The 26,642-nt window shown below is 39.4% G+C and overlaps 1 protein-coding gene across 3 annotated transcripts; it reads right to left on the reverse strand.

Moving 5' to 3' along the window:
- Window positions 1–30: 30 nt before the first annotated feature.
- On the reverse strand, window positions 31–26,642 carry TAF1 (TATA-box binding protein associated factor 1). 3 transcript variants are annotated; one of them, XM_072125403.1, is made up of 40 exons: window positions 26,485–26,642; window positions 24,310–24,427; window positions 23,648–23,764; window positions 23,442–23,561; window positions 22,084–22,325; window positions 20,434–20,649; window positions 19,980–20,207; window positions 19,705–19,900; window positions 19,499–19,615; window positions 19,024–19,191; window positions 18,794–18,921; window positions 18,318–18,425; window positions 17,833–18,006; window positions 16,021–16,194; window positions 15,836–15,940; window positions 15,558–15,758; window positions 15,329–15,470; window positions 14,859–14,989; window positions 14,327–14,407; window positions 14,092–14,241; window positions 13,803–13,925; window positions 13,406–13,581; window positions 11,555–11,796; window positions 10,273–10,486; window positions 9,783–9,948; window positions 9,351–9,562; window positions 9,063–9,171; window positions 8,658–8,756; window positions 8,198–8,375; window positions 8,029–8,096; window positions 5,447–5,569; window positions 5,218–5,310; window positions 4,147–4,231; window positions 3,907–3,974; window positions 3,699–3,815; window positions 3,459–3,581; window positions 2,233–2,331; window positions 1,985–2,135; window positions 1,476–1,650; window positions 31–602 (listed from the first exon to the last, which is right to left on the reverse strand). In XM_072125403.1, the coding sequence occupies exons 1-40, from the start codon at window positions 26,590–26,592 to the stop codon at window positions 386–388; spliced, it is 5,862 nt and encodes a 1,953-aa protein (XP_071981504.1). In that variant the 5' UTR covers window positions 26,593–26,642; the 3' UTR covers window positions 31–385. The 3 variants fall into 3 exon arrangements, with proteins under 3 accessions (XP_071981504.1, XP_071981505.1, XP_071981503.1); XM_072125404.1 differs by having other exon boundaries at window positions 10,273–10,480; window positions 22,084–22,328; XM_072125402.1 differs by having other exon boundaries at window positions 22,084–22,328.

Consider the following 26,642-nt stretch of genomic DNA (forward strand, 5'->3'; position numbering starts at 1 on the left):
CTCAAATGGTATAAAAATAGACAGACTTAAAAAAAAAAGCAAAACAAACTTTATTACATGAAAAACTGTACAGTAAACTCACACACAATATTTGCACAAAGACATATTTACAAGGGGAAGTGAACTGTTCGAGGATTCAGGTAATACAGGTCTCTGATACAGAGCTGCTCCTAAACTCAAAATTCCAAAAAAAAAAAAAAGGCTACATTCTACATACATTGTAAAGTTCTTGTCACATTTACTCTCAAATCCTGTGTCATGAGAACATCCTTCTTGACACTATAAATGGCACATTCATATTTTGCAATGTATTAAAAAAAAAAAAGACATAAAACAACTCAGAATAATGTATTCATACTGTGTTTTACAACATTTCTTAGTTCTTTTAATTATCAGAGTCAATGTCACTATCTCCGTGAATTGATGTAAACTCTTCACTGTCTTCTTCATCTTCTGATAACTGGATCTGACGAAGTACATTGGGCCCATGGTGCTCTTCTTCCTCGTCGTCCTCCTCTTCTGATAACTCATAGCCTCCCATGCTACTGAAACTGGTGTCTCTAGTATTGGATTTTGGGTCAGGCTCCTCGTAACTTTCATAACTATAGAATATTAAAGTCGGGGGTCACTGACATGGAATGTGAAGATTATTGCATAATGACATAATTAACATCTCTATGTGACCACATTTTATGGTAAGTGCAATAAACATTCAGAGGAAAGTTCAACTTGGCAATAGCAAGTAGCAAATGTGTGCTTTGTAAGAGACAATGAAAACAAAGACATGATTGTCTGCTTTCACGAGATTAGTGTGACATTATGGCTCAGATACATGCAAATGTGGACAGAAATCTGGCACAGACACAATATAAGAGCATGCTACACTAAACAATAATGTGTTGCAACTTGCACAACTAGCAAGTGCAAACTAAACTAGGCACATTGCACCCGTTTTTTATATATCTGGACCTGTGTGTTAAATGTTTTGTCCAGTTTATAGCTACGTATCCATACGATAGGTCATCAATAACAGATCAATGGAGGTATGCAATTTGCAACCACCATCGGTCAGGTGATAAACACACAGAATGGAAAAGAACTGTTTGATTCAGGCACAATAGGATGCTTAGAAACTTCTTTAAACGAAATCTACCATCGGGAACGTACATATGTTATATCCAGAGGTAGATTCCCGAAGTCTTCCTCACCCCTATACAGTTTTTACTATTTTTTGTAATGCAGCCGAAAATATTTTAATATTTAAATTGATATATGTATGTAAATTTCCATCAGAGGTTACCCGGGGCATGGAGACGTCCCTGTAAACCCTGCAGATCTGCCTCCTTGCACGTTCGTGCTGCTAATGAACGTGGCTATACGTCCTGCGCAGGTGCTCCTGGTCCCCATGCCGGCTTCACTGATGCTGAAGCCTATACAAAACATCCTGTACAAATCATTCTGTAGTCACCACATACCTGATGTTGCTGTCTTCCATCCCTTGTGAGGTCTCCAAACCTTCCCCATATGACATCATACTTTCATCATTTTCCATACCCAATCTGGTATTTTCCTGCATCATGTGTGGTTGCTTTGGTCTAATTCCTCCAGGCTCAATGTCAGAGTCACTGCCGCTCTCACTAAGCTGGATCGCTGAAAAATATATACATGCATAAATTAAACTAAATTACATATTTTAAGAATCCAGGTAACAGTTTTGTAGCCAGATCTGAACAGCACAAAATCTGCCGTTAATTGAAAGAAATGATAAAATATATACTTTTGTATGCCGTGTACAACAATCACTGTATATTAACTCCTTGTACGGAGCAGAGGTGCAGAAGCTGTATGAAGAGGGCTCACTGAGCCAGTGGCTCATTCTAATGAATACTGTGTAAAAATGCAGCATACTGCAATACAGTATCCTAGGGGGGTCTAAAAAAATTGTAGAAAAAAGAAAACTGGGTTAAACTAGTGGTGTGCTTACATGAGAAGGGATTATCTCCTTCTTCATCACTTCCGTCATCATCGTCTTCACCATCTGACATGAGTAAATCCTCATATAACACACTGGCCTGGGGCTGTTGTACTGTATTCTCATCTTCCTCAGCCAAATCTCCATCAACGTCCTCAACTTCCTAAATTAGTTTATGTAGAAAATAAAATATAAATGGAATAAAATCTTACACAAGTTTGTAAATGTGTTACAACAACTATATAGTGGTAGGGGCTTACAGGAGCTGGGGTCTTGGGTTTTCCATCATCGTCATCTTCAAATCCTTCAATGTCAACATCTGAATCATCCTCTCCAAGACGGTTTCTTCCTAGTCTCATCTATGTTCAATGATTACAGAGATAAAAAGAATCAACATGTGGATAGCAATAAAATCTTTAAAAAGAGCACATAACAGTACGTCTAGGAGATAAGCGGCAAAGGTCAAGAATAAATCTCACGTTTAATTTTATAGCCCCAGTGACCAGAATTCACATAGCGGTGAAATGGAAAACACACCTGACCTATCATTCACAGCAGTTAACAATAGAATTTACTTATTTATGTGGTTGTTTGAGAGAATGGAGGCGACCAGGACAGACACCTGAAGGCATTGGGAACCCATGGACTGCCTCACAAGGCTCCCCCACCCTGGAGAGAGCTTTGACGTTATCCCCCTGATGGGCTCTTTTAAGTAACATGGCTCCTCTATCTCCTTTCCCAAAGCCGATATCTTCCTTCATAACATTTACAACAATCTTGTGACAAGTAATCTTTCCTCAAAAATAAGAAAAAAAAAAACCGACACAGCTCACCAATTGCAGACAATGGTATGGATTGGAGAGGTAGAAGACATTGCAAATAGAAAAATGCTGAGTTGCTTCAGATAAATATGATGCAGACATCAAAAAAAAAAAAAAAAAAAAAAAAAAAAAAAAAAAAAAAAAAGAATTGCTCGAGCGAGTTCATTAAATTTTATTCCATACCAGGATAAAAAACTAGTAGTGTGCACAGGATCATAAACATTTGACTCGTTTTGGTCGGAGCACCTTTTGACCTTTTATCCTGATATGGAATAAAATTTAATGATTTTATTGGACTCGCTGAAGCAACTGGTCTTTTGGATGCTTGCATCATTTGCTTTTCTTCCCAGTGTCCACCGCCTCTCCCCCCATGGTTTCCCATTTTAATAATTCAGTAGATGGCAATGTACCACATAATCTATGCAAGTTTCCCCTGGAAGGAGTTTATGTTTTGCCTTGACCTATTGTAAGGCATTTCATTACTTTACAGTCAATAAAATTTTGTTGAAAAGAGAGCGAATGAGATAAAACATCAGGTCCATGAACCACGTATACACCTAACAGATATAATGGGGCTGTGACCATCTGCAGAGAACATTTTTTCCCTCAACAAAGAAATGAACAAGATCACTGGAATGTGAAATGGAAAACTTAAAATATATTACCAGACTTCTCTTCTCCAGTGAGGCGGTGGCTGCCTCTGTGGCAGACATATTGCTTTCATCTTGGTAGAAAGATGCTTCCTGGGACATGCTCAGGGATGTGTTTGTGTCATAGTAGTCAGGAGGCTGCAATATAGCACACATCAGTGATGTTCAGACATGATTCCGGAATATCTTACCGCAGCTATCTGCAAGCCTTGCATTTTTGCCGTATTAACGCAGATACCCGGACACTGTACTAACCTGTGGAGTGTAAGGCCCGGGCGTCATTGGATCCAGGCTTTCTAGATCAGCATCATCTAGTGCAGCCTCTTTAGCTGTACAAATGTCCTTTTCTAGTTGTGTTAAGTGCTCATCATACTGGTGCAGAAATGAAGATCATGGGTCAGTGTATAATAGTAATAAAATAAGTGTCATGTGTACATGAATAAATCGCAGAAATTCCGCTTACCTCAGCCAGGGTCTGGCTACAGACACAGACAATCTCCTGTGCGGTTTTACTATACTGACTGTCTGGCCCTGTCCACAAAATAATCAAAGTTATTATCTGGTAAAGCAACAATACATGTAGAAAATCCTAACACAACCCATGTCAGCCCCTGACCAGAATTATACATTTTATTTCCAGGAGAAATCCATGCAGACTTTTTCATCTGACAAATGATACAAACCAGTGCATGAAAGAACTTACCATTGTATTTTATACTGTTTGCAGAGATTAAATTAACATCAGCCAAGAAGGTTTCTCGGTTTTGGTATTTGTGTTTGGAGATATTCTGGAAGCAAAAATGAAACACAATTTATGAACTCCTTACACAGTAAACAGAGCAAATTTGAGCCATGAAGTCTCAGAATTTACACAGGAGAACACTCATTTTGCTGCCTTTAAAGTTTAAACAGTTTTTAACAATGTTTGGAGCCCCAATCCCAACTCCAGTTTCCCCCAATCAGCTCAACTGTTGGAGATCTGGCATTGCCACATTACGAAGTATAGGCTGCTCAAACTACTTGTCGCACCATATTGTACTAAAGAGATCAGACTAGAGATTTCCCATCAGGTTTCTGTCATCTCCTGCCATGAGGTGTTGTGGGACATTCATGCTGGATACTCCCTTACAGTAGTGTAAGGGAGTGTAAAATAATATACTTGTATGAATCTTAGCACATTTTCCAGCAAAAAATTTTTTGGCCACACCCAGCAGATTTAACGTTCCTTCTACTGCATATTCTTGTAAATACACACATGTGGGGAATGTATGAACTCCTCACATCTTACTGGTTTTAGGAAAGTATCTTTTTTTTCTCTAAGTTGTCTGGATTTGCACAGATTTTAGTGAAAATTTAAAATTTTATCACACTTTCTTGCATGAAGCTGGTTGTTTGTAATAATTATAAAACTATAGTTTCATACATGGGAGGTTGACCTTAATAATTTCAGGATTACAACCGAACACTGTATGACTTATTTTTAGGAGTGTAAATTGAGTATTGCGGTATAAATTAATCTGCTTACCTTGAAGTATTATTTTTTACATCTTTTTTTTGTGCAGTTTTATGCAGAAATATAAGTTTTCATTAAATTATTTGTTTTTGACAGAGTTGCATGAGGGTGGTACTGGTTTAGAAGGGGAACCTTGATGAAGGGCATTCTCCAGTCTCTTGAGCAATCAATGGCATGTATCTTATGAGGTAACCAAAGCCCTTCTGCTGATAGCAACATTATAGTTGCAGCCCAAGCATTCAAGATAAAGTAACCACTTACCTGCCGAATTGTCTCCAAATCCATTGGATTAGTGATGACTTTGTGGTAGTCAGGAACAAACTTTTTATTGACGGGGTGATGGAAAGGCCAAGACTAAAGCCATAAAAAGATCAAAAGGTATTATTACTGATAATACTAGGTGACATCATTATAATTTGTAGATTGCAGAGGTAATCCAATGTAATATAACATTTTACAGGAAAATAAGCAAACAAACAACATTACATACGTCGGGCACTGCCATCATCTTCTGTGTCACAATGTTATCCAAGATAAAAGAGAAGGCGACTTGGTCATCATCATCCAGCAATGGGTTAATTGCCTTTTCCAGTCTTGCCAGCTTGTCTTCTTTCTGTCAACAAGTATCCACAATAATTTAAAAAAAAAAAAAATCTTTAAAACTGATGCATTTTTACCAGTATACCAGTCACCTGTCACACATGGTTGGTTAGGTGTTCTTATATCTGCTGCTAGCCTTCCCAGCTTTAGACAATGGGACAAACGTTAGTTTAGAACTATATTGAGAAGCAGAAAATCACAAACACTGTGAGAATTCTGTCATTGTCATTTATCGTTTAGTGGAGAAACCAGTATTTTTGTCGCGCTGCTAGTTCAAGTGAATATAATAGGTACAGTATATGATCTGTAGTGGTATCTGTGTTGAGTTTAACACACATAAATGGCCAAAAAGTATTTGACAATTGGTTATTATATAATACTTTTTGGCCATTTATGTGTGTTAAACTCAACGCAGATACCACTACAGATCATATACTGTACCTATTATATTCACTTGAACTAGCAGCGCGACAAAAATACTGGTTTCTCCACTAAATTATAGCTTACAACATCAGGACTCTCTCCTGAAACTACTCGCCTTTTCTACCCCCACCCTCATACGCATGGTGCGCGGTGTATATACACTATATTACTATTGTCATTTATCAGTCTTTTTCCATGCCTTCCAATACATTTGGCTCACTTAAAATAACAGTATTCACCAATCTAGATAGGGAACACTTACGGTATATTGATCTACCATTGAAATATACACCCTTAAAGACAACATGTCACCTACTTTTACTGCAGTGAACTCCTAGCCCTCTCCAAGGTATGACTTCTAGAATTCCCTCCTACACATGAAATCTCGCCTGTTTACCTATAAAAGTTCTCCTCTAAACTCATGTGAAAATGAGCATAGAATAGTCATATTGTGGCTTGTGGTTTTGTGATCTACAGAGCCAGAGATATAGGTAGGTTAAATCATAGTTGGGAAGGCAAGCTGCAGGTAAAGTCCAATTTCTGTCTTACTTTAACCGACTGTATCTCCCATTCTATAGCTCCAAACCTAAGCCCAACCCTAAGGGGTTGGGCTTAGGTTTGGATGCATTACAAAGAACAACATGTGACTTGTCTGTATTTCTCACTCCTCATATATTGGCCCCCACCTTTGTGCTCCTGTACAGCTCCCCACTCTTGTTTCTACACAGAGGTCACAACCTTGTGAACTGACATCAGTGGGAGAGGTAGGATCTGTACAAGAGCACAAAGATGGAAACAGCCTGCAGTAGAGACAAGTCATATGTGTTTTTTTTAATGCATCCAAACCAAAGCCCAACCCCTGGGGCTACACAGAGGATTTTGTCAGGGGGGCAATTTAAGTTATAACACACAATTATATTGTAATGCAAATGTGTAGAAAAAGCAGAAAGACATATTTGCAATGCAGGTGTGATGGGCTTCTACAACCGGTCTTTAGTGAAAATGAGGTCCCTGGTGACAGGCTCCCTTTCATATCCCAATACTAAAAAACCATGGTTCTAGCTGCACCTGCAGCTCCCAATGTATGTAAACTGCTGTTGGCCAGAGGTTATAGAGAAGATGACCCTCAGTGATCATTTGATTCCTAAATACAACTTCATTTTGAGAAGGTTAAGTTAGAACACCATCTTTAAAAGAGGTATGCTGTCACTTTGTAGAATGAGCAACATTTTTTGTTTAACAGGTCTAAAACATTTTCATAAGAACCACATATTAAATTGTAAAGCAAGGACTTTGTATCCTTTATCTCCACTCGTTCTTTGCAACCACGGTGTTTGCAAATATCCAGTTCTCACGAAAAGTTTTCCAATGCTGAATGTGTGCAAATAGAACCAAGACTCTCTGAAGACATTTGTGGAAACAATATATGGAAACAAAACAGAAACATATTTACTATATAATCATTTTTTTTGTCAGTTAAGGTAATATCTGAGCTAAGGTAATATCCCTCTTAAAGGCCATGCTTAAAAGCACAGCTAAAGTTTTGCAGGTGCTTCATTACTGTATATTCCATGTGTCACACAACTCCTCTTGCGGTTTTTATTGATCACATTGATATGATTACAGCAGTGTGAATCTGCCTTAAGTGCCACATTCCAATAGTTTGTGTGTCTCACTTCACTATCAGATCTTCCTATAGTTGAGACTGTCACACAAGTTCTCCTATCACACTATGGCACTTAGGGCATGTAGAGGATAATCACACTGCAAAGCAAATATGGTTCTGTCTAAGGCTGTGTTGGGAACCTGGGAAAGCTAAATTAAGATTGAGTTTACTTGAAGCACTAGAAAATCTGCCTTGAAAATCAGCGGGTGCAGGACATAAAAAAAAAAGAAGTTGCAATTGTACATTAGTAAGTGTGTGTGTGTTGATTGTGGAAGTCTTCTTTAAGAAAGCACCATGTTCTATACATCAATTCTTAAATAATAGTTACATTAGCTCTTCATACCATCTCTTTATAACTGTATTTTCTGTCTGTTAGTGCTTACCTCTCTCAATTTTTCATCGCACAAGTTCAACATTTCTTGAGAAATCTGGGTCAATGCATGTTTGGGTCCTAAAAGAAAGAAAAAAAAAGAATAAAGAAAATAAATAATCTATAGGTATGACTAATACAAAAGATGACATGTGACGGACAAAGAATGTGACTGCCTTTACCATTATAAAGGATGCTGTTTTTAACTATCAGCTCCACCTGCTCACGAAACTCTTCACGGGATGGGTACATTCTCTTGCGCACATTTTCTCTTAACGTTTGTAGATCCATGGGATTTGTCACTATCTTGTAGTAATCCTTCACTACTTTAACATTAACAGGGCTGTGGAAAGGGTAGGTCTTCAAAAGAAAAACAGAAATGTTAAAATTCACACACTTCAGCTATACTCAAAACAACCACCGATACAGTTTCTTGGTCAGCTCTGTATTAGTAGCATTTCTTTTTGACATGAGTCTTAATTTTCTTACATCAATACTCAATCCCAAATAACCGGTTTTTAACCTTCTCTCCGATTGCATCATTGACGTAGCAGGTAGGCTACTGCAAATTGTCAGCCATTCCAGGTCACTGGGGAGACCTAGCCTATAAAACACACTTGTGCATGTAATGTTAAAACTTACATTGGCCATGTCTCTCATGTCATTGATGATGGACTCAAGTACTGAAGATAAGGTGACCATAGGATCTGTTCTTCTACGATGTATTGACTTATGGGGACGCTGAGAAGAAAGAACAGAGCATACACCAAGCTTAGTTTCAAAGCATGTCAGGGACAAAAAACAGGTCTATGTAAAGGGGGGTTTGGCTATATAGTTTTTTTTTTTAAAAATCATCCACTTTTTCACAGGAACGATGGCAGTGAGCTTGCCTTTAGCAATCCCAAAGAGATACAAGAAGCTGCAGAAAGCATGGATAACCACCACTCCATTCATATGGTAGGATTATGCTGAAAGATGTATTTGCGTACCATTTATATGGCACAACCCCAAGTACAGAGAGTGGATAAATCATGATAAAGGCCTTACATTTAGGTAATCACAATGTACAGTACTCCCCACTCTTCTCTTCTTCTTTGGTGGCAACTGTTGTTTAGGGAATTTCAAGACAAGGGATTTCCTACGGACCTCATCCGCACTATAAGGGGGGAAAAAAAAAAGTCACACTTATTAGTTATAAGTAGCTGTAGACAAATATGCGAAGAAGTATATTCACTGATGTCCAGCTCAGACACTGGCCTACATAGAGCAAAGCAACATGTAAAAATGAGGAATGTCCTTTCTACAAAATGTTGTACCCTACACTTGTGGCCATACCTTTCAATGAGTTGTTTGCCCAAAACAATCTTTGTTCCTTCCACTTTGATTAACTCCTCATTGTCGTTATGTATCACTGTCTTTTCCAACTCTTCTTCCTGCTCCTCTGTCATTGCCACTGGATTAGACGGAGGGGCATTGGTTTGGTAGTACAACGGGCAAAACTTGTTGGTTCTCATATGTCCGATTGCCCCACAAGCTCCACATTTTAGCTGCAAGAGACAAGTAAAAATGGTAAGTAAAAATGGTTAACCAGCTCACATTATCTGCAATATACTAGAGAAAACAATCAGTGCTCTGTGCAGTGCTGTGTAATCTGTGTGCGCGATATAAATAATTATTTCTAAACTAGAAAATGAGCAAGACAAATAATCTCTAATAATTCCTTGATTGCCTTGTTTATAGACAGGACTATTTTCTCTACTGACGGACCTTCAGATCGGGCCTTTCCTTCATTTTCTTGGGTTTCTTCTCAGGTGGACCTCTTAGTTTTTCCTTCTCTTGGTTACGTTTCAGTCTTCGCAGTTGCTCCTGGATTCTTCGCCTCTCCTTCCTCATCTCCTCACGATGTTGTTCATCAAACAGGGCGAATTTACGACTTTAAAGACAGAACAGCCAGGGTCAAATTACAGTATAAGGCGAATTCACACAAATGTATGTTACGGCCAGGCGGGCATATGACTGGCACACTGGAGAGGAGGTACGTTGACCACGGCCGTGCACATGGGGCAAGACAAGACATGTCCTATCTTTTCAACGGCATGGTGTGGCACTGCATTGCACCATGCGGCCATTGCAGTCTATGGGGAACGTATGAATGTCCGCAAGATTGCAGTCGTACATACGTCCTCCATATATTCCTGTGAATTCGGCCTTACATGCAAATTTTTATGAAATTATACACTGTATAATTAATACTTACATGAACTCATCATCCTTTGTGGTACGGATTCGACTATAAGCATCAATAACAGCTGGTTTCCGCACAGTCTCACATCGCACATATTCTTTTCCATCCTCATCTCTAAACGTACGGTAGATTTTAAGTCGACGTCCACTAGCTGCAGAATTCAGACTGGTCACTGAAGCCGTGTCATCATCTTTATGAGAACCCCCTGGCGTTGCGGCCCCTGTAGCTGAACAAAATAAATTAGTCAGAAGACGGCAAGGACCTAATGTATTAATCTTATTAAAACGGAGACCAAAAAACTATTTCCCGATATTGGTCACAGGTCCCGCTGAAGACATCAATGGATGGTAAAGTTAGCCTTAAATTATAACTGGACAGGAGACAATGCCACACATTTGACCCGAGCACAGCTATGCAGGATTACATAGCAGAGGTAGTCTGCTTCTCAGTTCACATCTATTTTAGTAAAAGATAACTGCAGCGTATGTGTACATATCCTGGAATGAATGTATATGAATGTATTGACACTTAGGGTGTAACCATTCTTCTTGGCTATAGGGTGTGTCTGTATACCTATGAACCAAAACACGCTAGTATCGAGATCCCTGCTGTAGTCCCCTTGTTTTGACTTCTGTTTAGGAGTTACTACCCACGGGCTTGTGGAGTGCATTACTTGTTTCTACCTATAGATTTCACCTTCTCTTGACACATATTGAGTTTGCAGGAATCCACTCTAGCTGTGCCCTCTTTTGGCTCACATCACATGCAGTAGTCATTTTTCCATTTTCTGATTTTACTGGATATATGTATTTTATACCTTCTATACATTAACTAATAAAGCTCATATTTTAATATTCACAAGTCCTGGAATTCCCCTGCTTTTGGTTCATAGTCTCATTAGGGAGATAAGCAAGTCTTAGTCTTAGTGTGCACAATTTGTGCATATGATAAGTCACAAGTTATTGTAATTTTTCTGTTAGTTGGTGTGTATCGATACAGTCTAATGCTCCTAGCACCAATGCAAACTGTATACCCGCATATAGTTACATAGTGGAGTCAATTGATTCATGCATTTCCAGGAGAAAGGAAAAAGACACATGCAGAATTCTAAAATATTCCAAACACGAAACAGCTGTGCATGACCTATAAGTAATTACTTATTTCATATCATTACAGAAGAAAAGTCTGCCCTTATCAAAGTAATGTGTAATTTCCTACGTCTTGTAGGTTAGTGGGGATAGTGAGATAGTCTTTTATACCATTAATACTATATGACATTTCTTCTAATACTCACAAAACCCTTTTCTGTCTTTCTTATCCTTTCGGCTGCGCTCTTTGTCGTTGCCACTATCTTCTCCCATTAGCATCCTCTGCAGCTCTTTTCTCTCTTGCTCCTCTCGCTCTCGAGACAGCTGAGAACTGGTCTTCTTATTCTGTAACATGTTCTCAATGTTTTTTCCCATCTCCTCAAAGTCGCTATCTTCGGCTGAGCTACTATCTGTGTCTGTGGACAAAACCTCTGCAGATTCTAAGACCCTGGAAACAGCAAATAAAATAAAAACTCAACATACCAATCAAAATAACCATAGCCCCTTCATGCCTAAACCACAATGGAGGCACTCACATGCCACTGTCGTTTACATTTTGCAATTATGTTTGATTGCAACACTTAAAGGGTTTTTCCCATAAAAAAAAGTTTGGCCTTATCCACAGGAAAGGGCCTGACTTGCTGAGGGTCGTATTGGTAAGACCCGCACAGATCACGAGAACGGTAGTACCTCCGTCGGACCCCTTGTCGCTTCCAGAGATGAGCAGCTGGTCACATCCGGGCAACCCTTTAAACAGTTAACACTTGCAATTGGTGCCAGCATCAAGGTGTGCCCTCTGCATATAGCCTTAATGACCCTGCACCGTAATGGTAATTTAAAGAACTTTTACCACCAGGATGAATGATTGCAAACCAAGCACGCTGACACACTGGTGTGTGCCTCCTCTGGCAGGATCTGCTCTTCTTTTAGCTTCTTATATCCCGATTTTTTTTTTTACAAAAAAAAAAGAAGTCTTTCAACACTTTGCAAATTAGTGTTGCCCTCTGGCTCATTTGCATAATTTTTGAAACATTTTTTTCTCTTAAAAACAAGAGCATAAGAAGCATAAATAAGAGCAGATCCTGCCAGAGGGGGTGCACACCAGTATGTCAGTGTGCTTGGTTTACAATCCTTCATCCTTGTGGTAAAAGCCCTTTAAATTATTAGTACGGTGCAGGGTAATTAAGGCTATATGGAGAGGGCACACCTTGATGCTGGCACCAATCGCAAGTGTTAACTGTTTCAAGGGATGTCTGGACACGCGTCACCAGCGGCTCTGCTCATCTCGGGAAGCGATGCAGGTTAGACCCTTTTCTGTGGATAAAAATAATGAAAAGTAGAAATATGAAAATTTCAGTGGTGGAAAGTCTGACATACAGTTAGGGATTAATTCTTTCAAACAGTTGCCATTTATTATATTTGGGAATATGATTTTAAGTAAATTGAATTCAGGATTTGTTTGAATCTCATCTTTCCTGCTATTAGTTGGTAATATTGATTACATGAATAGATGGCTGTGCTAAACGGTGATCTTTCATCAGTACTTTGGCATCAATAGAGAGAAAGCTCTGCATCTCTTCAGTGTTCGGAGCTTACTCTTGGGTTTTGATTTTGGCCCGTTTCACGTGAATTAGTGATCAGGCTGTGACACTGACAGGTCACTATTTAGGGGATTGAACTCCGTGCATTATATTCGATTATACGACAGCAGTAATGATGTGAAATGGGCCTTACGAATACTGATGTAAAATACTTAAAAGAGGTTTAAAAGGATTCCTACGTTTGGACGATTTTTACCTGCTCAAAAAGGGATTCTTGACAAAATGCCTACCAACCTACTGGATTCCCAAAATATACAACTGTAATTTGCACCTAATTCTGGAGCAGCAGCACCACTACAGGAAAGATGTAACACTTCTACAATAGGCTTCATGCCTTTCAAAAGTACTACCTAGGTAACAACATTTTTAATTTACCACAAAACTAACATGACTTCACCAGCAAGATAAGGCTTATGACGGATTCACTAGCGGAAGAGCAGAATAAGTGTAGCATACTTGTTCTGAAGATCAAATATCCGCTGACACTCCTCTTTATATCTTTCTTGATGTTCTGCCACTGAGAAGCGTGATCCTCTAGCAAATTTGCTCATTGGTCCTTCACCAGAACGAGCTTGCTCAGTGGACATTGTTCTCACAACATCAATGACTTCCCAGCGAGACAACTTCTTGATCTAACAACAAAAAACATAGCAAAGACAAGCGTTAGCTTATTAAAGTTTTGACAAAAGCAGGTGTGCCACTATGCGCTAAATTTACTGCACAATTGTCAAGTGCAAACTTAGCCAACACATTGGAAAACAGATAATATAAGTATTCTTCTCCCAATTTCTTATAGGAACAAACCCAGCACAGTAAAGAAATGGTGCATAAAGCCTCAACTTCCCATGCTCACCTCTTCCTCTGGCACTCCAAATTTTCTAAGCAACTGTTTGGCATTTTTTAGTGAAAGCCTCCGCAAATCTGCATCGGTTCCCGTCACAGTTTTCTTCACAGGCTGAGGCTCTTTATCATCTTGCTATTACACAAAGAAAGTGATGTCGTTAACATTTGAAACGTATTAGAAATACCTCAGCAAAACTAAAAATGGGTTCACATACTTACAAGATAAAAGTAGTAAGTATGTGAAATACGTGAAAACTGAAAAACACTTATTTATAATGAGGAGTTCAGAAAATTCTAACCTTTTGTTGTGTTGGTTTGTTGGGCACCTTGACATAGGAGAATCCTTCTCCACAGCCAGTTGGGTCTGCAACTCCAGTCACCTCCAGCAGACATTTTCCTTTCATAGCAGCAATAAATGCTCTTGTAGTGTTCCAAGGGGCAGTTCTGACCTGTTCACGTACAACGAATTATGGATTGTATAATTTGGAGATCCAAACACCACCAAGTGAAATATTTGCACTTCCATTGCCTTACCTCATCATCTATCTTCATCTGGAAGTCTTCTTCATTCTCCTCCTCTGGGGCAAAAAATGATTTTTCTCCATAGCCAGCATCCTGTAAGGAGATAAGGCAGTCAGCCACACACAGATATAAAGCATCTATATCATGAAAAGTGTGAAAGAACATCATTTCCTTTCATCATTCCTGACCTAAAATGTTTTTCCTTTCCATGGTGGAACTGATGCGCTTTTGAAAGGCTGCATAGACTACAACACAACAGTCTCTTGTAGCATGCCATCAAATCCAGTGTTGCCCCCATAATTTGTCCTCAATGCTTCCATCCACATCTCTTCTTACCATCACATCTTGTCGTGCATTTTTCTCTGACACAAAAATTTCTAAGGTAAACCCCCACCCGAGGTATGGTGTGGGTAAAAAGTATTTTTTGCCGATCTACCTTAGAGTGAGCTTTATCTTTCCTTATCCATCTTATCATCATACTGATACTGTAATGACCTCCCAAAAGCTAGAAGGAACACTGGTTCTCTCAAAGGCCATTACTGACCTTTAAACGCTGTTCTGCAGCAATCATGCTGTAATAGGCACAGCACTGTTCAGGAGATACCATGGCGCGAATCTCTTCTTCTGTTGGCAAGCGGAAATCTGGTTTCAATACCCACCAATTAGAGTCCATTCCTAGAACACAAATAAAGGAATTTGAGTAATCACAGTAATATCTTTTTACATAAACGCTTTGAAAATAGCTTTAACTGTATTTGGCAGATCTGCTTATTGTTAAATGAGTATTCTGGGATTGGATGAGTGAAGAGATTGCATATTTATAAATGATGTGATCTCCTCAACCCACTGTCAATTTTACAGCTGCAATGCCTGGTATAGCAGCACAGTACATTCACCTAAAATCATGAGCACCCAAGCCCATCATTAAAAGCCTGTAAATGACAGAATAGCCTTTTTATAGAGGGTACAAGGGAAAAAAAAAAGAAAGCAGGAAGGAAGGAAGAAAAGGGTTACCTGTTCGTTTAAAGTCAGCACACAATTTTAGTCTCTTTCTTATGCTGCTCTCTGAATGGGAGGGAAAAGCTTTTTTTATGTCCTCCATCCGTATCCTACGAGGTCTGTCTTTGCTTTTCCAAAAGAGTCGATAAATGAAAACCTGATAAACGGATTATTAACAGTAAAAAATGTTTTAATTTGCACAATATCTAATAAATTATTAATAGTCATAGGGCAGACTACAAACCTGCAAGAAGTCACGGATATGTGTGTTCGCTCTTTTAGAGTTTGGGCCAGGAACTTCAAAGAGAGGACACTGCTGGCCAACCACAAATATATCCACCAAATCGCGGATAAAATAGCCTTGACGGGTGCGAATGATCAGGAAGTCCGTTTCAGGCATCTTGTGCAAGTAGATCGGTGACCTGAATAAATTATTTTCAAAAGCCTAGGAGTGCAAAAAAGACACTTCAGAGAAAGCTGAGATTGTAAATGACAAAACCAAGCAATTGTATTAGCACATACCTGTAAAAGCTGTCCTGGGTGTAGAGATCCGAGAAATGGGGAGGTGTGACAATACACAGTCTCTCCATACTTGCAGTCTGGGGCCCCGGGGTCCTTCCCTGGTTTCTGTTAAGAAATAAAACAAATAATTAAACAGTGTTCTCATATTTTCTAAAAGCACAAAATAATAGTACAAGAATCCTTACCCTCTTATAGTAGTTCTTGATTTTAGTTGCCATGCCAACTTGCATCATTAAGGGTGGGTTTTCTTCACTGTACTCTGCCAATATGAGATCGCCGTCTTTTCCTGTAAGATCTTGTGATGTACGCATAAAAAACATCTCTCCTCCACCTGATGCCTGCCGTTCTTGCTCTCTCATCTGATGCATTGACAAATAAATATGTTAAATCAGAGACAAAAACCAAGATAAAAATTAAAGGGGTATTTATATCTTAGACATGCATGTCTTATCCCATTTCTAACTGCAAGGGATCTGACTGACAGCACCCCTTACAGTCAAGAAAACAGGAGAACACAAATCCCTTTGATCGGTTTTATAGCAATTAAGACTCTGGGACTGGTCTTCCTATAGCCTGGATGTCCTGGAGCCCCGGACAAACATGTTTAATTTACAGTATGGCAGCTCAAAAAGGGACATACAGCCCTCTTCTGCCAAAGGAAGGTGGGTTTCCAGAAACTGGACTTTCTACAATCAGGGCAAACAACAGAAGTGGAAAAAAATAGAGAAGTGACCGTTCACTCTAATCCCTAGGTCAGTGATGGGCAACCTTTTGAGCTTGGTGTGTCAAAATTTGCCAAAAAACCGAGCATAACTCGGGTGGTGTGTCACCTTGACAAAAAACATATTTTTGTGATATTTATAGTTTAAATAACAAATATGTATACTATTTAACTTCTAGGGTACTTTAACCGTGGATTGTCTGATTGATCCTACCATGTACTGCCATACAATCAGACAGGTGTGAAATTGCTTAGTAACCTGCAAACTTTCAGTCATGAAAATTCACAGGTTATAGCGAGGGCGCAGGTGCCGCTGTCTGCATCTCCCTTATGCCCTCTTGGCATGGAGAAGGTGTGCGGAGCAAAATAAATCGCAATGTCTGGCAATTTGCAAGGCGTTGCGATTATTTCAGGGCTTGTACGTCACAAAACTGACACACAAGCCCTGATAACTGTCTATCATACAGTCACTGACCTTACTCACTGTATGATGGGAGTGGTTGTCCTCCCTCATCCCTGCTCTGGAGCTGGTCAGTGTAGAGGTGGCAGCTGCTGGGACATCACACAAGGCAGCAGCGATGTGGCCTCTGACTGTGTTGCACTCCTTCCCCCACCAAAACTATCAGGAGCTGCAGAGGAGCCTCCTGGGTGTATGGCTGGGTCACCTATCCTGCTGTGCCCTGTGCTGATACCTGTGCTGACTGGAGACACTAGGCACAGCTCACACATGGGGAGGGGCCCGCCCGGGGGAGGAGGAGGGGGGAGTGCTGGAAGCTCAGTGCAATCTCTCAGCCTCCCGGCTACTGCACCTGATCATGTAGGATGAAACTTAACTCTCAGGCAGCGGCGTGTCAGTGAAAATGGCTACGTGTGTCAGCACTGACACGCGTGTCATAGGTTAGCCATCACTGCCCTAGGTAGTCACATAGCATAGAGAATAATAGTTATTCCAGCATCTTCTCCCAGACATACAGGCAAAGAGAAGAAACTGCAACATTTCTCCTCTTTGCCTCCCTGTCTGGTAATCCTTGTTGAGGTTTTAAAATGTTTTTGAAATACAAATATATATTTTTTTAAATAAGAAGATGAGGCTGGAAATACTATTTTTCCCATATTCAGGCATTTCCCCCTATCCAGTAGATGATAAATAAAATATCTGATGAAAAAAACCCTTTAAACATGTGAAAAGAGCAATGAAATAATGGGAGCCACTCACTATAATTACTCAGACTCAAAATGTTGGTTACTAAAGGTATTTGAACTTGGATACAATTACCTTTGCTTTCTTCTTGATGTGTTTGAGAAGAGGCTGCACAGTATGTGCTCCTGGCTGGGACAGGGCTCCATACGAATATTTCTTTAATGGAGGTCGGTGGAATTGTCGCAGTTTCATTGGACCCATGTGTGTAGGGAAGAAAGGCTGTCTGAGCTCCACTGCCGGGATAGAGTGCTGACAAGATAAAAAAAAATAAACGGGATACAATTATTCAAAAAGGTACTTTACAGTCGTAATGTCATGTAATAGAAGTAAAGGGTGATCCCATTATTTGCATTCACTGCCTGGATACTTCAACAAATTCTTAAGCATAATATACTGTTGCCCACTGAGAATAATAATACTGTCCGCATGCACTTTACATGTTGTCAAAAGAAGGGAATTTCCATCTATACTTTGATGTTGTTATCACATAAACAGGAATATGATAATTCTCTCCTTCACAGCCCTCTGTGTCATACTAATATAAATGCTGAGACAGTTACCTGAATAATGTTTCCACCAAATGTTCCTCGTAAGCCCTGTTGTTTTGGATAGTAAAACTCATCATTAGATAAATTCCAGGGATCCTTCACCTCTGGCTGGGACATGTTCTGTAACAACAGGACACAAAAAAAAAAATGTCAAAAACAACTTTATTTGAAAAACAAGCTACATATACAAAAGTGGAATTTGTTTAATAATTTTTATATAGCACCATCAAATTCTGCATACTTGGTGCATACATAATATTTGAAGTTAACTAAACTTGAAGCATACGCTCTGATTCATTCAGTGCAAAATATTTTAGGGGTCCGTGCAGTATAGTGTGCAGTTTAAAACAAAAAGAAAGATCAAAATATAAATCTGAACCACACCATTAAAAAAATTCATCACTTGCCTTTTTGACCAAGTTTTTTTTCCCAAATAAAATTATACTTCTTATCAAAGGATGAGCCCTTAAAAGGGATGGATCACTCACCTGCTGAGGCTCCTCTTTGATTACCCCTGTTTTCCCCAGTAAAATTCTACTTTTCTTTAGAGAGGACTCCTTTTTGCTTTCCTTAGAGGGAGAATTTGATGTAGTCTCTTCTTTCTCATCTGGGATCTCTGTTGATTAAATTTATGCCATGTATGAACATTTCTAATCTTTAATGGACAAAAAGTTTATTTAGTTTTTTTAAAAAAAAGATGGTTCACTGTTCTACCAACCCAGTATAATGTTTTCATCATTGGGATCCAATGTCAACACAGGGGGCTCTAAAATCCTGTCCATGGCTTGATCGTCCCAGATTATGTTGTCTTCCCATCGTCCATATACCAGTTCTTCATTGTCGATAGGAAAGATTGAAAACCATGGGCGATCTTCTTCAACAGACGCTAAAAAAAAATAAATAAATTGAATTAAAAAAAAAAAAATTAGCAAAATAAACAGAAGTACATAATTGCATCATCTAACGCGATATCACTGCATAGTTCCATCTGAATATTGACAATAAAGCATGCGTCTTCAAACCTGGCCTTACTGAGAGGAAGGCAACTGAAAAAATTTATGCCACAAAAAAAAAAAAAAAAAAGTCAAAATACATAAAATATGCAGTAAATAAGCCTTTTTCACATAAGGAATATATAATAGAGTTCTTTATTTAAGTCTAACATGACTATAGTTCTGATTCTCAGGCCTCACCCTGCTGTTCTGGAGGGTGTTTTTCCTTCCCTTTGGTAGAGATCAGTGAAGTGGGTATGGTTGGCTTTTGTACTAGTGGTGTTGGCAGATTTAATAGTGATCCACTTCGATTCAGTCCTGCAAGAAAGACTCTTTAAATCAGTACATAAGTATATACACCTCAGACTACTGACATTATTGCTTGAATCTTTACTGCTTAAATGTACCTTGCTGGGCATTATAGGCCGTGGCATTCCTGGTCATACTGGAGGGAAGCCAACCAGCTAAGCTGGCTCTCTGTGTCTTAGTTACTTTATGCTTCACATCCTCCCCATTCCAGATCACATCATCCTCCCACTGAAGCTGTGTTACCATCAGGAAATGTTCATCTTGATATTTTGTCTCTGTGGATTCCTCTGGTTTCTAAAAGATGTCAGAAATAGAATCTGTCAGATATCGATACTATATTGTGATCAAGCATCACCAGCTAAAACATACACACCTTGTCCTTCACATCACTGTCTGCAGTGTCTTCATCCTCATTATTATTCTCCTTCAGCTTAAACCCATAATCAAATCCACTGCCATCTTCTGGAACACCAAGCATATCATACCACAACTGAGCTGGTCCATAACGCCATTCTGCTACTCTGGGTTTTGTATCAGCAACTTTATCTGTATCCCCAGTGGACTGTGAGAACTTGGCCTCCACTGGAGCCATCATGGTGATCTGCAAAAAAGCATCAAATCATTCTGGAATATCTGTTCATTTTTAAACAAAGTTTAAATGTAATAAGACTTTGAAGGTACCTGTAGTAATTAAAAAGCAATGTAAGGCTATATTCACATGTCCAGTGTATTTAATTTACTTTAAACTGTGAAAACTTATTTATATAAACTTTAAAAGAGTGAAAAGAAGCTTGTGTAGAGGCTATGCTGCAGTTCAATATCCTCACCTCATCATCAGAGAGGCATTGCTCAGGAGGCGGTGGTGGGGCATATTCATATTCCCAGCAAGACTTCTTTTCGGGTACTGCCTCTGATTCTTCTCCGTCTTTTGTCTGAACATCCTGGGACGATTCCCTGTGTTTCTTCCGGCGTTTTCTGCGTGCACTGCGCCAAACTGATAGAACACTTTTACCAGGTCCGAAAAGACGAAGAAAGCGTAAAACCTGGAAAAAACATTAATTACCAATTACAATCACCAATTTCTTTTTTTAAATCAAACAACGCTTTATTGGTGCATATATCACAGCATTATACCACCTCAATAACATAAAACATTACCAAATCAATTACAGGCAGTCCCCGGGTTACATACAAGATAGGTTCCATAGGTTTGTATTAAGTCGAATTTAAATGCAAGTCAAAACTGTATATTTTATCATTGTTGCTCCAGAGACAATTGGAGTTTCAACATTTTTTTGCTATAATGGGACCAAGGATCTAGGATCAAAGGCTCGACCACCAAAACCAAAAATCTTGTACACATTGCAACATTTGGTGTGGAAATAAATGTAAAACATAAAACTTTTAATAGATAAGTAATAAAAGACCGCTAGAAACAGCCAAATGTAGAACGCCACCAACAAAATATTAGTAATATTAGTAAATAAATGGTTAGATCTTACCAGCTCAGATTTTTACACAGAATGAACAGGCAGCAGGGGTCCTCTCGGAATAGGAGCACAAGGACGCATGATCAGAAGGCCTATAAGTCCTATACTGCAGAGCTGTGCCCTATCACCCCAATAGCTTCTGTCCTGACAAAGAAAGATCCAGTACTCACCCCGTCAGGTGCACTACTGACCCTCTCACTAAAAGAGCAGGGCCACTAAGGTCCCTCTCTAAATCCATGTAAAATCCTGACACGTTTCTAGAGGCAGGGCTCTTGCCTCCATCATCAGGGGATTCCTTAACCCGTGATCAGACTGCCTGCTGTGAACTAGGACTAAGACAGTGGTCTGACTATCCCAGGGCATCAACGAAGTGGTGTATGGTATACCGATCGCAAGGTAGTACTGTGTGGCAGTGTTAAATAGCGCACCCTGCCTGATGGAGTGATCTGCCCACCGAGCAGCCATTGGGGAGTCATTAAGAACACTCCCATCAGGCATTGAGACCACCTCCTTCTGTAAGAGGGGAATACATTGTGATACAAACTCACTTCCTGTTCCGGGGCTTGCAATCCATCTGCATTCCAACACTTGGAATGCAAATGGCAGCAGATCACCACCTTCAACCTTCATCCTCACTTTCCTAGCTCTTGTTGGAGCAGCATCTAGCCAGTGCCTAGCAATAGATTTACAGAGCTTCTTATGCACTGTTTGTTTGTTGTTTTTTTTTATACAAAAAAAAGCCTTTAAAATTATCCAAAGGAGGGGCTCTGGGCTCCATAGGTGTTAATGGAGACAGGAGACACTCAGGTCATTTGCATAATTCTAAATCCTTTTTTTTCTTAAAAACAATATATAGAAAGCGTAAAAAAGAGCAGATCCTGCCAGAGGAAGCACACAGCAGTAGGTCAGTGTGCTTGGTTTACAATCCTTCATCCTGGTGGTAAAATTCCTTTAGGCAACATTTGTAAAGCAAGTAGATAATAATACCTTGCCAGGCCTAAATTCCGGAAAGAGCTCAGTGACACTAGGAAGAGGTTTGGTCCCATCTCTTTGCATTATTCCAGCAAGTGGTAAAGTCAACTTTCGCTCCTTCTTATCACCTTGTCCCCGCTCAAGAGGTCCAATCTCTGATTCAGAATCTGATGAACTGCTGAAGTCCACTTTTTCCAAGGACGCAGAAGATGGCGCAATAATGGAAGGGAGTATGATTCCATCACCTTCTTCTGAGGCTGCTTAAAACAAACAAAAGGTTCTATTACAGGCTTAGTCCAAAATAGCACAATAAAGTAATTTGGTGAAGAAATCAACCTTATTGCTACATTTATCAGTTTTTCAGTAATGAATTGTTCGGTGCATAAAATAAGTTAAATGGGTATTCCCACGTAGACAAATTTCTTATAAATACTCAGCATAACAAAATAACACATTCTGTAATTCACTGTTATTAACAAAAATGCAGCATTTCACAGATATAATTCCAACCTGTCCCTATCAGTCCTGGTGTACACAATTTTAGTTTCCCCTAGACCCGACCCTGTAACTTCTGACTGAGTGTCGGCAGCCATCTTTGTTTTTTGTGTGAGATCGTGCTGCGGAGATTACTGTCTGTAGCCAAGCCCCCTGCACGGAGCTCACACTGAGACACAGACACTTGCTGCCAGGAGATCATGAGGAGAGAGAAAGAGGCAGCAAACTGCAAGCTTCAAGAAGATAAGTGACCCGGGGGAAGGGGGAGACACATCCGTGAGATGTTGCAGAGCTCACATTGTAATGGTCTGTCAGCCACTGTGTGATCATCTCATGCATCTCTGTCTCATATCTGTTTCATCTCTCTTTCTATGTGTCAGTGTGTTAGTACAATGTGAGACGCCAGATGAAAGTGTATATACACCTGTACCCTGATAATGTAACTACATTGTCACCCCACAGAACTAGATGGATAATACAGTAATGTGTCTGCTTAGAGAGTCCCGGCGCACACCCTGGAATCTTACACTGAGCAGAGGAGATAGGAGCTAAAACAGCAATAAAACTGAGTAACACTGTAAAGTGAGGGGTTAAAATGATCTTTATTGTGTTAACATCACTAGGGGATTGAGAGGTGAGAATTTTCTTTAGAGGGAAAACCCCTTTAATGTGTCTTAGGAGACAGTCAGCATAACCATTGGCGATGGTCATCCCATCTGTAAAGCCACCTTATGGGCAGCCATCACATTTGCAAATGCAGATAAACACATTTGTCCCCTATTCTTAGTCCCTAAAACTGGTATAGAAAAAGGGGATCCAAGAGTTGTTTGACAGACTTTAAATACAAACAATGGATCCATGCTATAATGATCACTTACTAATTGTTGTTGGTCCCTTTTCGTCCTCTTTCTTACACGTCACTGGAGGAGGAGGTGGAGGTGGCATCAGCTTTGAATCAATGTCCTCACAGTCTGCATCATAGTCATCATCATCATCATCTATACAAAGCACAAGATAAATTGTACCAAAATGTTCATGTAATGGTATTTATTTTCACATCTATCCAGATGCTCAGAACGTTTACCTGCTCTTCTTGAGAGATGAAGATTTCCCATTGCTTGTCTATATCTGCGAGACTCATCCTCAGCCACTTCATTGATGTCGGAGTAGTCAATAGCATCATCCGTACTCTTAACCCAACCTAGAAAATAGAGAAATTATGATGGTTCACCTCATTAACAAGACAAAACATCATATAATGACACATATATAGATATTACTACAATATTCCATCACTTGCCTATTTGGTTTGTTAGAAACACTGCACGTTTTACTATTATGATGAGCAGGTGTCTGCTCCATCGCAGCACATTAAATTAGAACACAATGTTTAGTCCAGTAAAATCTTTTAGGCTTCTCTTAAAAGAAAAAAAATAAAAGGCTGGACCAACCAGGAACTCAACATCTTTTAAACGGGATAGTAAGAATCTATGTATTCTTGAGTTCTTGATGCATTACTTTTACCTCGAGTGGATGTGTTTATTCCTTATGTGTTGCATCTAGTATATAGATTGATTAACATGTGAAGAATACTCTAAGCACCATTCTTTTGTATTGTAAACAATTGTCCATCTAAGAGCCCGTGATGGGTCTCTATTTTGTTTATGTATGCTTCTCTAATGTTTAATAAAAAGTTTAAAAAATAAAATAAAATTATAACACAATGTTTTATATCAATGCCATTACCATCCTCATCCAGGTTAACCCCGTCAGTTTCTGTGGAATCATCTACACTGGATGTGATTTCTGTAATAAGATTCCCAAGTCCAAGAGCTCCCAACCCTGCAAGGTGTTTCTTTGACTCCTAGGAACAATATAAAATAGAGACATATTAGATGAAACATAGTACAGCGCCAGGTGACTGCCTACTTATCAAGTAGCTGACATCCATCCATTATTCCAGTATGAACATGAATGAAGTCACAATGAGGACCACAAGTTACAGCCACTGGGATGCACCTTCAGCAACATACGGTATCAAAGTTCACTTAACTTGCAACCACCATGCCACATGAAATTGTGAGATGCACTGAAATGAAGCCCACAATGCATGTTTTCCTGTGCAACATGTGCAGAGATAACTGTACAGGCGGTCCCCTACTTAAGAACACCTGACCCCTAGTTAAAGTAGAACCCATCTGCCCACAGTGACCTTTGGTGAAGCTCTCTGAATGCTTTACTATAGTCCCAGACTGCAATAATCAGCTCTAAGGTGTCTGTTATGAAGATTTATTGATAATCCTTGGTCCCATTATAGAAAAAAAATGTTGAAACGCCAATTGTCACTGGGGCAAAAAAAAAAAAAAAAAAAAAGGTCTCGAACTATAATTATAAAATATACAGTTTTGACTTGCATACAAATTCAACTTAAGAACAAACCTATGGAACCTATCTACCACTGGTTAACAGAAGACCTTCCATATTTTGTTCCTATTTTTTTTTTTTTCCAACGGAAGCACACAGCAATACCTGGTATTCACTACGCATTACTAGGAAATTTTATCAGTATCCATCAGTATTGCATTAGTATCCAACATGTAACATAAACAAGCTCCTTTACACTAAGTGTAGAATATAATATTGGGCTGACTGTGCAAGAGCAACTTTATAATGCCAGTCTATAGAAACTAGAATTTACTGGGATCAGTAACAAACAATCTTTACTAATACATACATACACATACATCTATGTTACTGCTGCAGGTCTTGGCTGGTCCTCTCACCCGTAACTTTTGTTATTGCAGGTCTAGTAAACTCTGGACAAGAGTATGGAGGACTTTATTGGTCACACGGATGTACATAACGCCATCACTGCAGCACAGTGAACATATAGTCCAGTGGGAAGCACTGAAGAAGTTTAGCAGTTTTTGAAGGACAGCTGTTGTCACATGTGGCGCTTGTGTTGCTTTTACAAATGCCCGGGGCAGACCTCGGCCCAATTGCATGTGAATTTCCATGGAAACATGAGAACAGTAACCAGCACATTGCATAGTGTAAAAACATTTAATAGAGTTCAAGGTATTCTTTTAGTATTTTATACTGGTTGATTCACTTTAAATGCATTTTCTGTTTGAGGAAATGTTCATCAAAACCGTGCATTTTTCTTTTAATATAAACTGTTACACTTTGAATCAAAATTGCATGAAGGTGCGGTTTAATACAATTTTTTTATGCTGTATTATTTGTACATATCAAAATTGCTCTGGCCAATAACACCATTTCCAGAAATGCCTGGCAGGGAAAGGTCAATAGACAAATGACTAATAAAACCAGGGCCACCTCTCAATTTTCTTTGGGTAGTTTTGAAAAGTGCCCTCTGTCCAGGATAATTATGATCATAGAGGCACAATGTGTCACATTATGTGTAAGTCTCTGTGGGAAGGGGGTGGTGATGACTGTAAATATGTCAAATCTTAGGATTCTAGCTTCAGCTTTCCTTAAGTGACCTGATGACGGCTTGATCTCACACAGTGTACAGTTACACATTGCAGCCACAGACCACTGTGTGTATGTCTGCAATGTTACCATGTACCAACACAGACTCCAGATGCTTTGACAACTCCTGAATAATGTAACTATGATCACAAGTAATAATAATATTTATTATCAGAATCGCAATCACTTTATATTCAGACGATCCAAAACAACACGTCAATTCTCGAATAGGGCAGTACCACCAAGATCAGATCAGTTGCTACGAGCAACTACCCCATGAGAAATTATTAAAGGGGTGATGTGGATTAGCTACAGACACCACATGACTAGTCTGCACTGACTGTGGAAACGTTGTCTATACACACTACAAGCCCAAGCCACCAAGAGCTACCACATGCAAAGTCCCCGCCAGCAGATCTAACTCACCTTGTCAAGCACAGAGTCATCCTCCAGCTGTCCATCCTCATTGATATTCCCGAACAAAAAGCCTGTGATTGAAAACGGACGCTCCTCATCACTCTCCGAGTCCGACATTGTACACAGGAAGGGAATGACTATAAACCGGAAGTTTCTATGGTAGTGGA

This window comes from Engystomops pustulosus, chromosome 9, assembly GCF_040894005.1.
Source record: "Engystomops pustulosus chromosome 9, aEngPut4.maternal, whole genome shotgun sequence".
In the NCBI taxonomy this organism is placed as follows: Eukaryota; Metazoa; Chordata; class Amphibia; order Anura; family Leptodactylidae; genus Engystomops; species Engystomops pustulosus.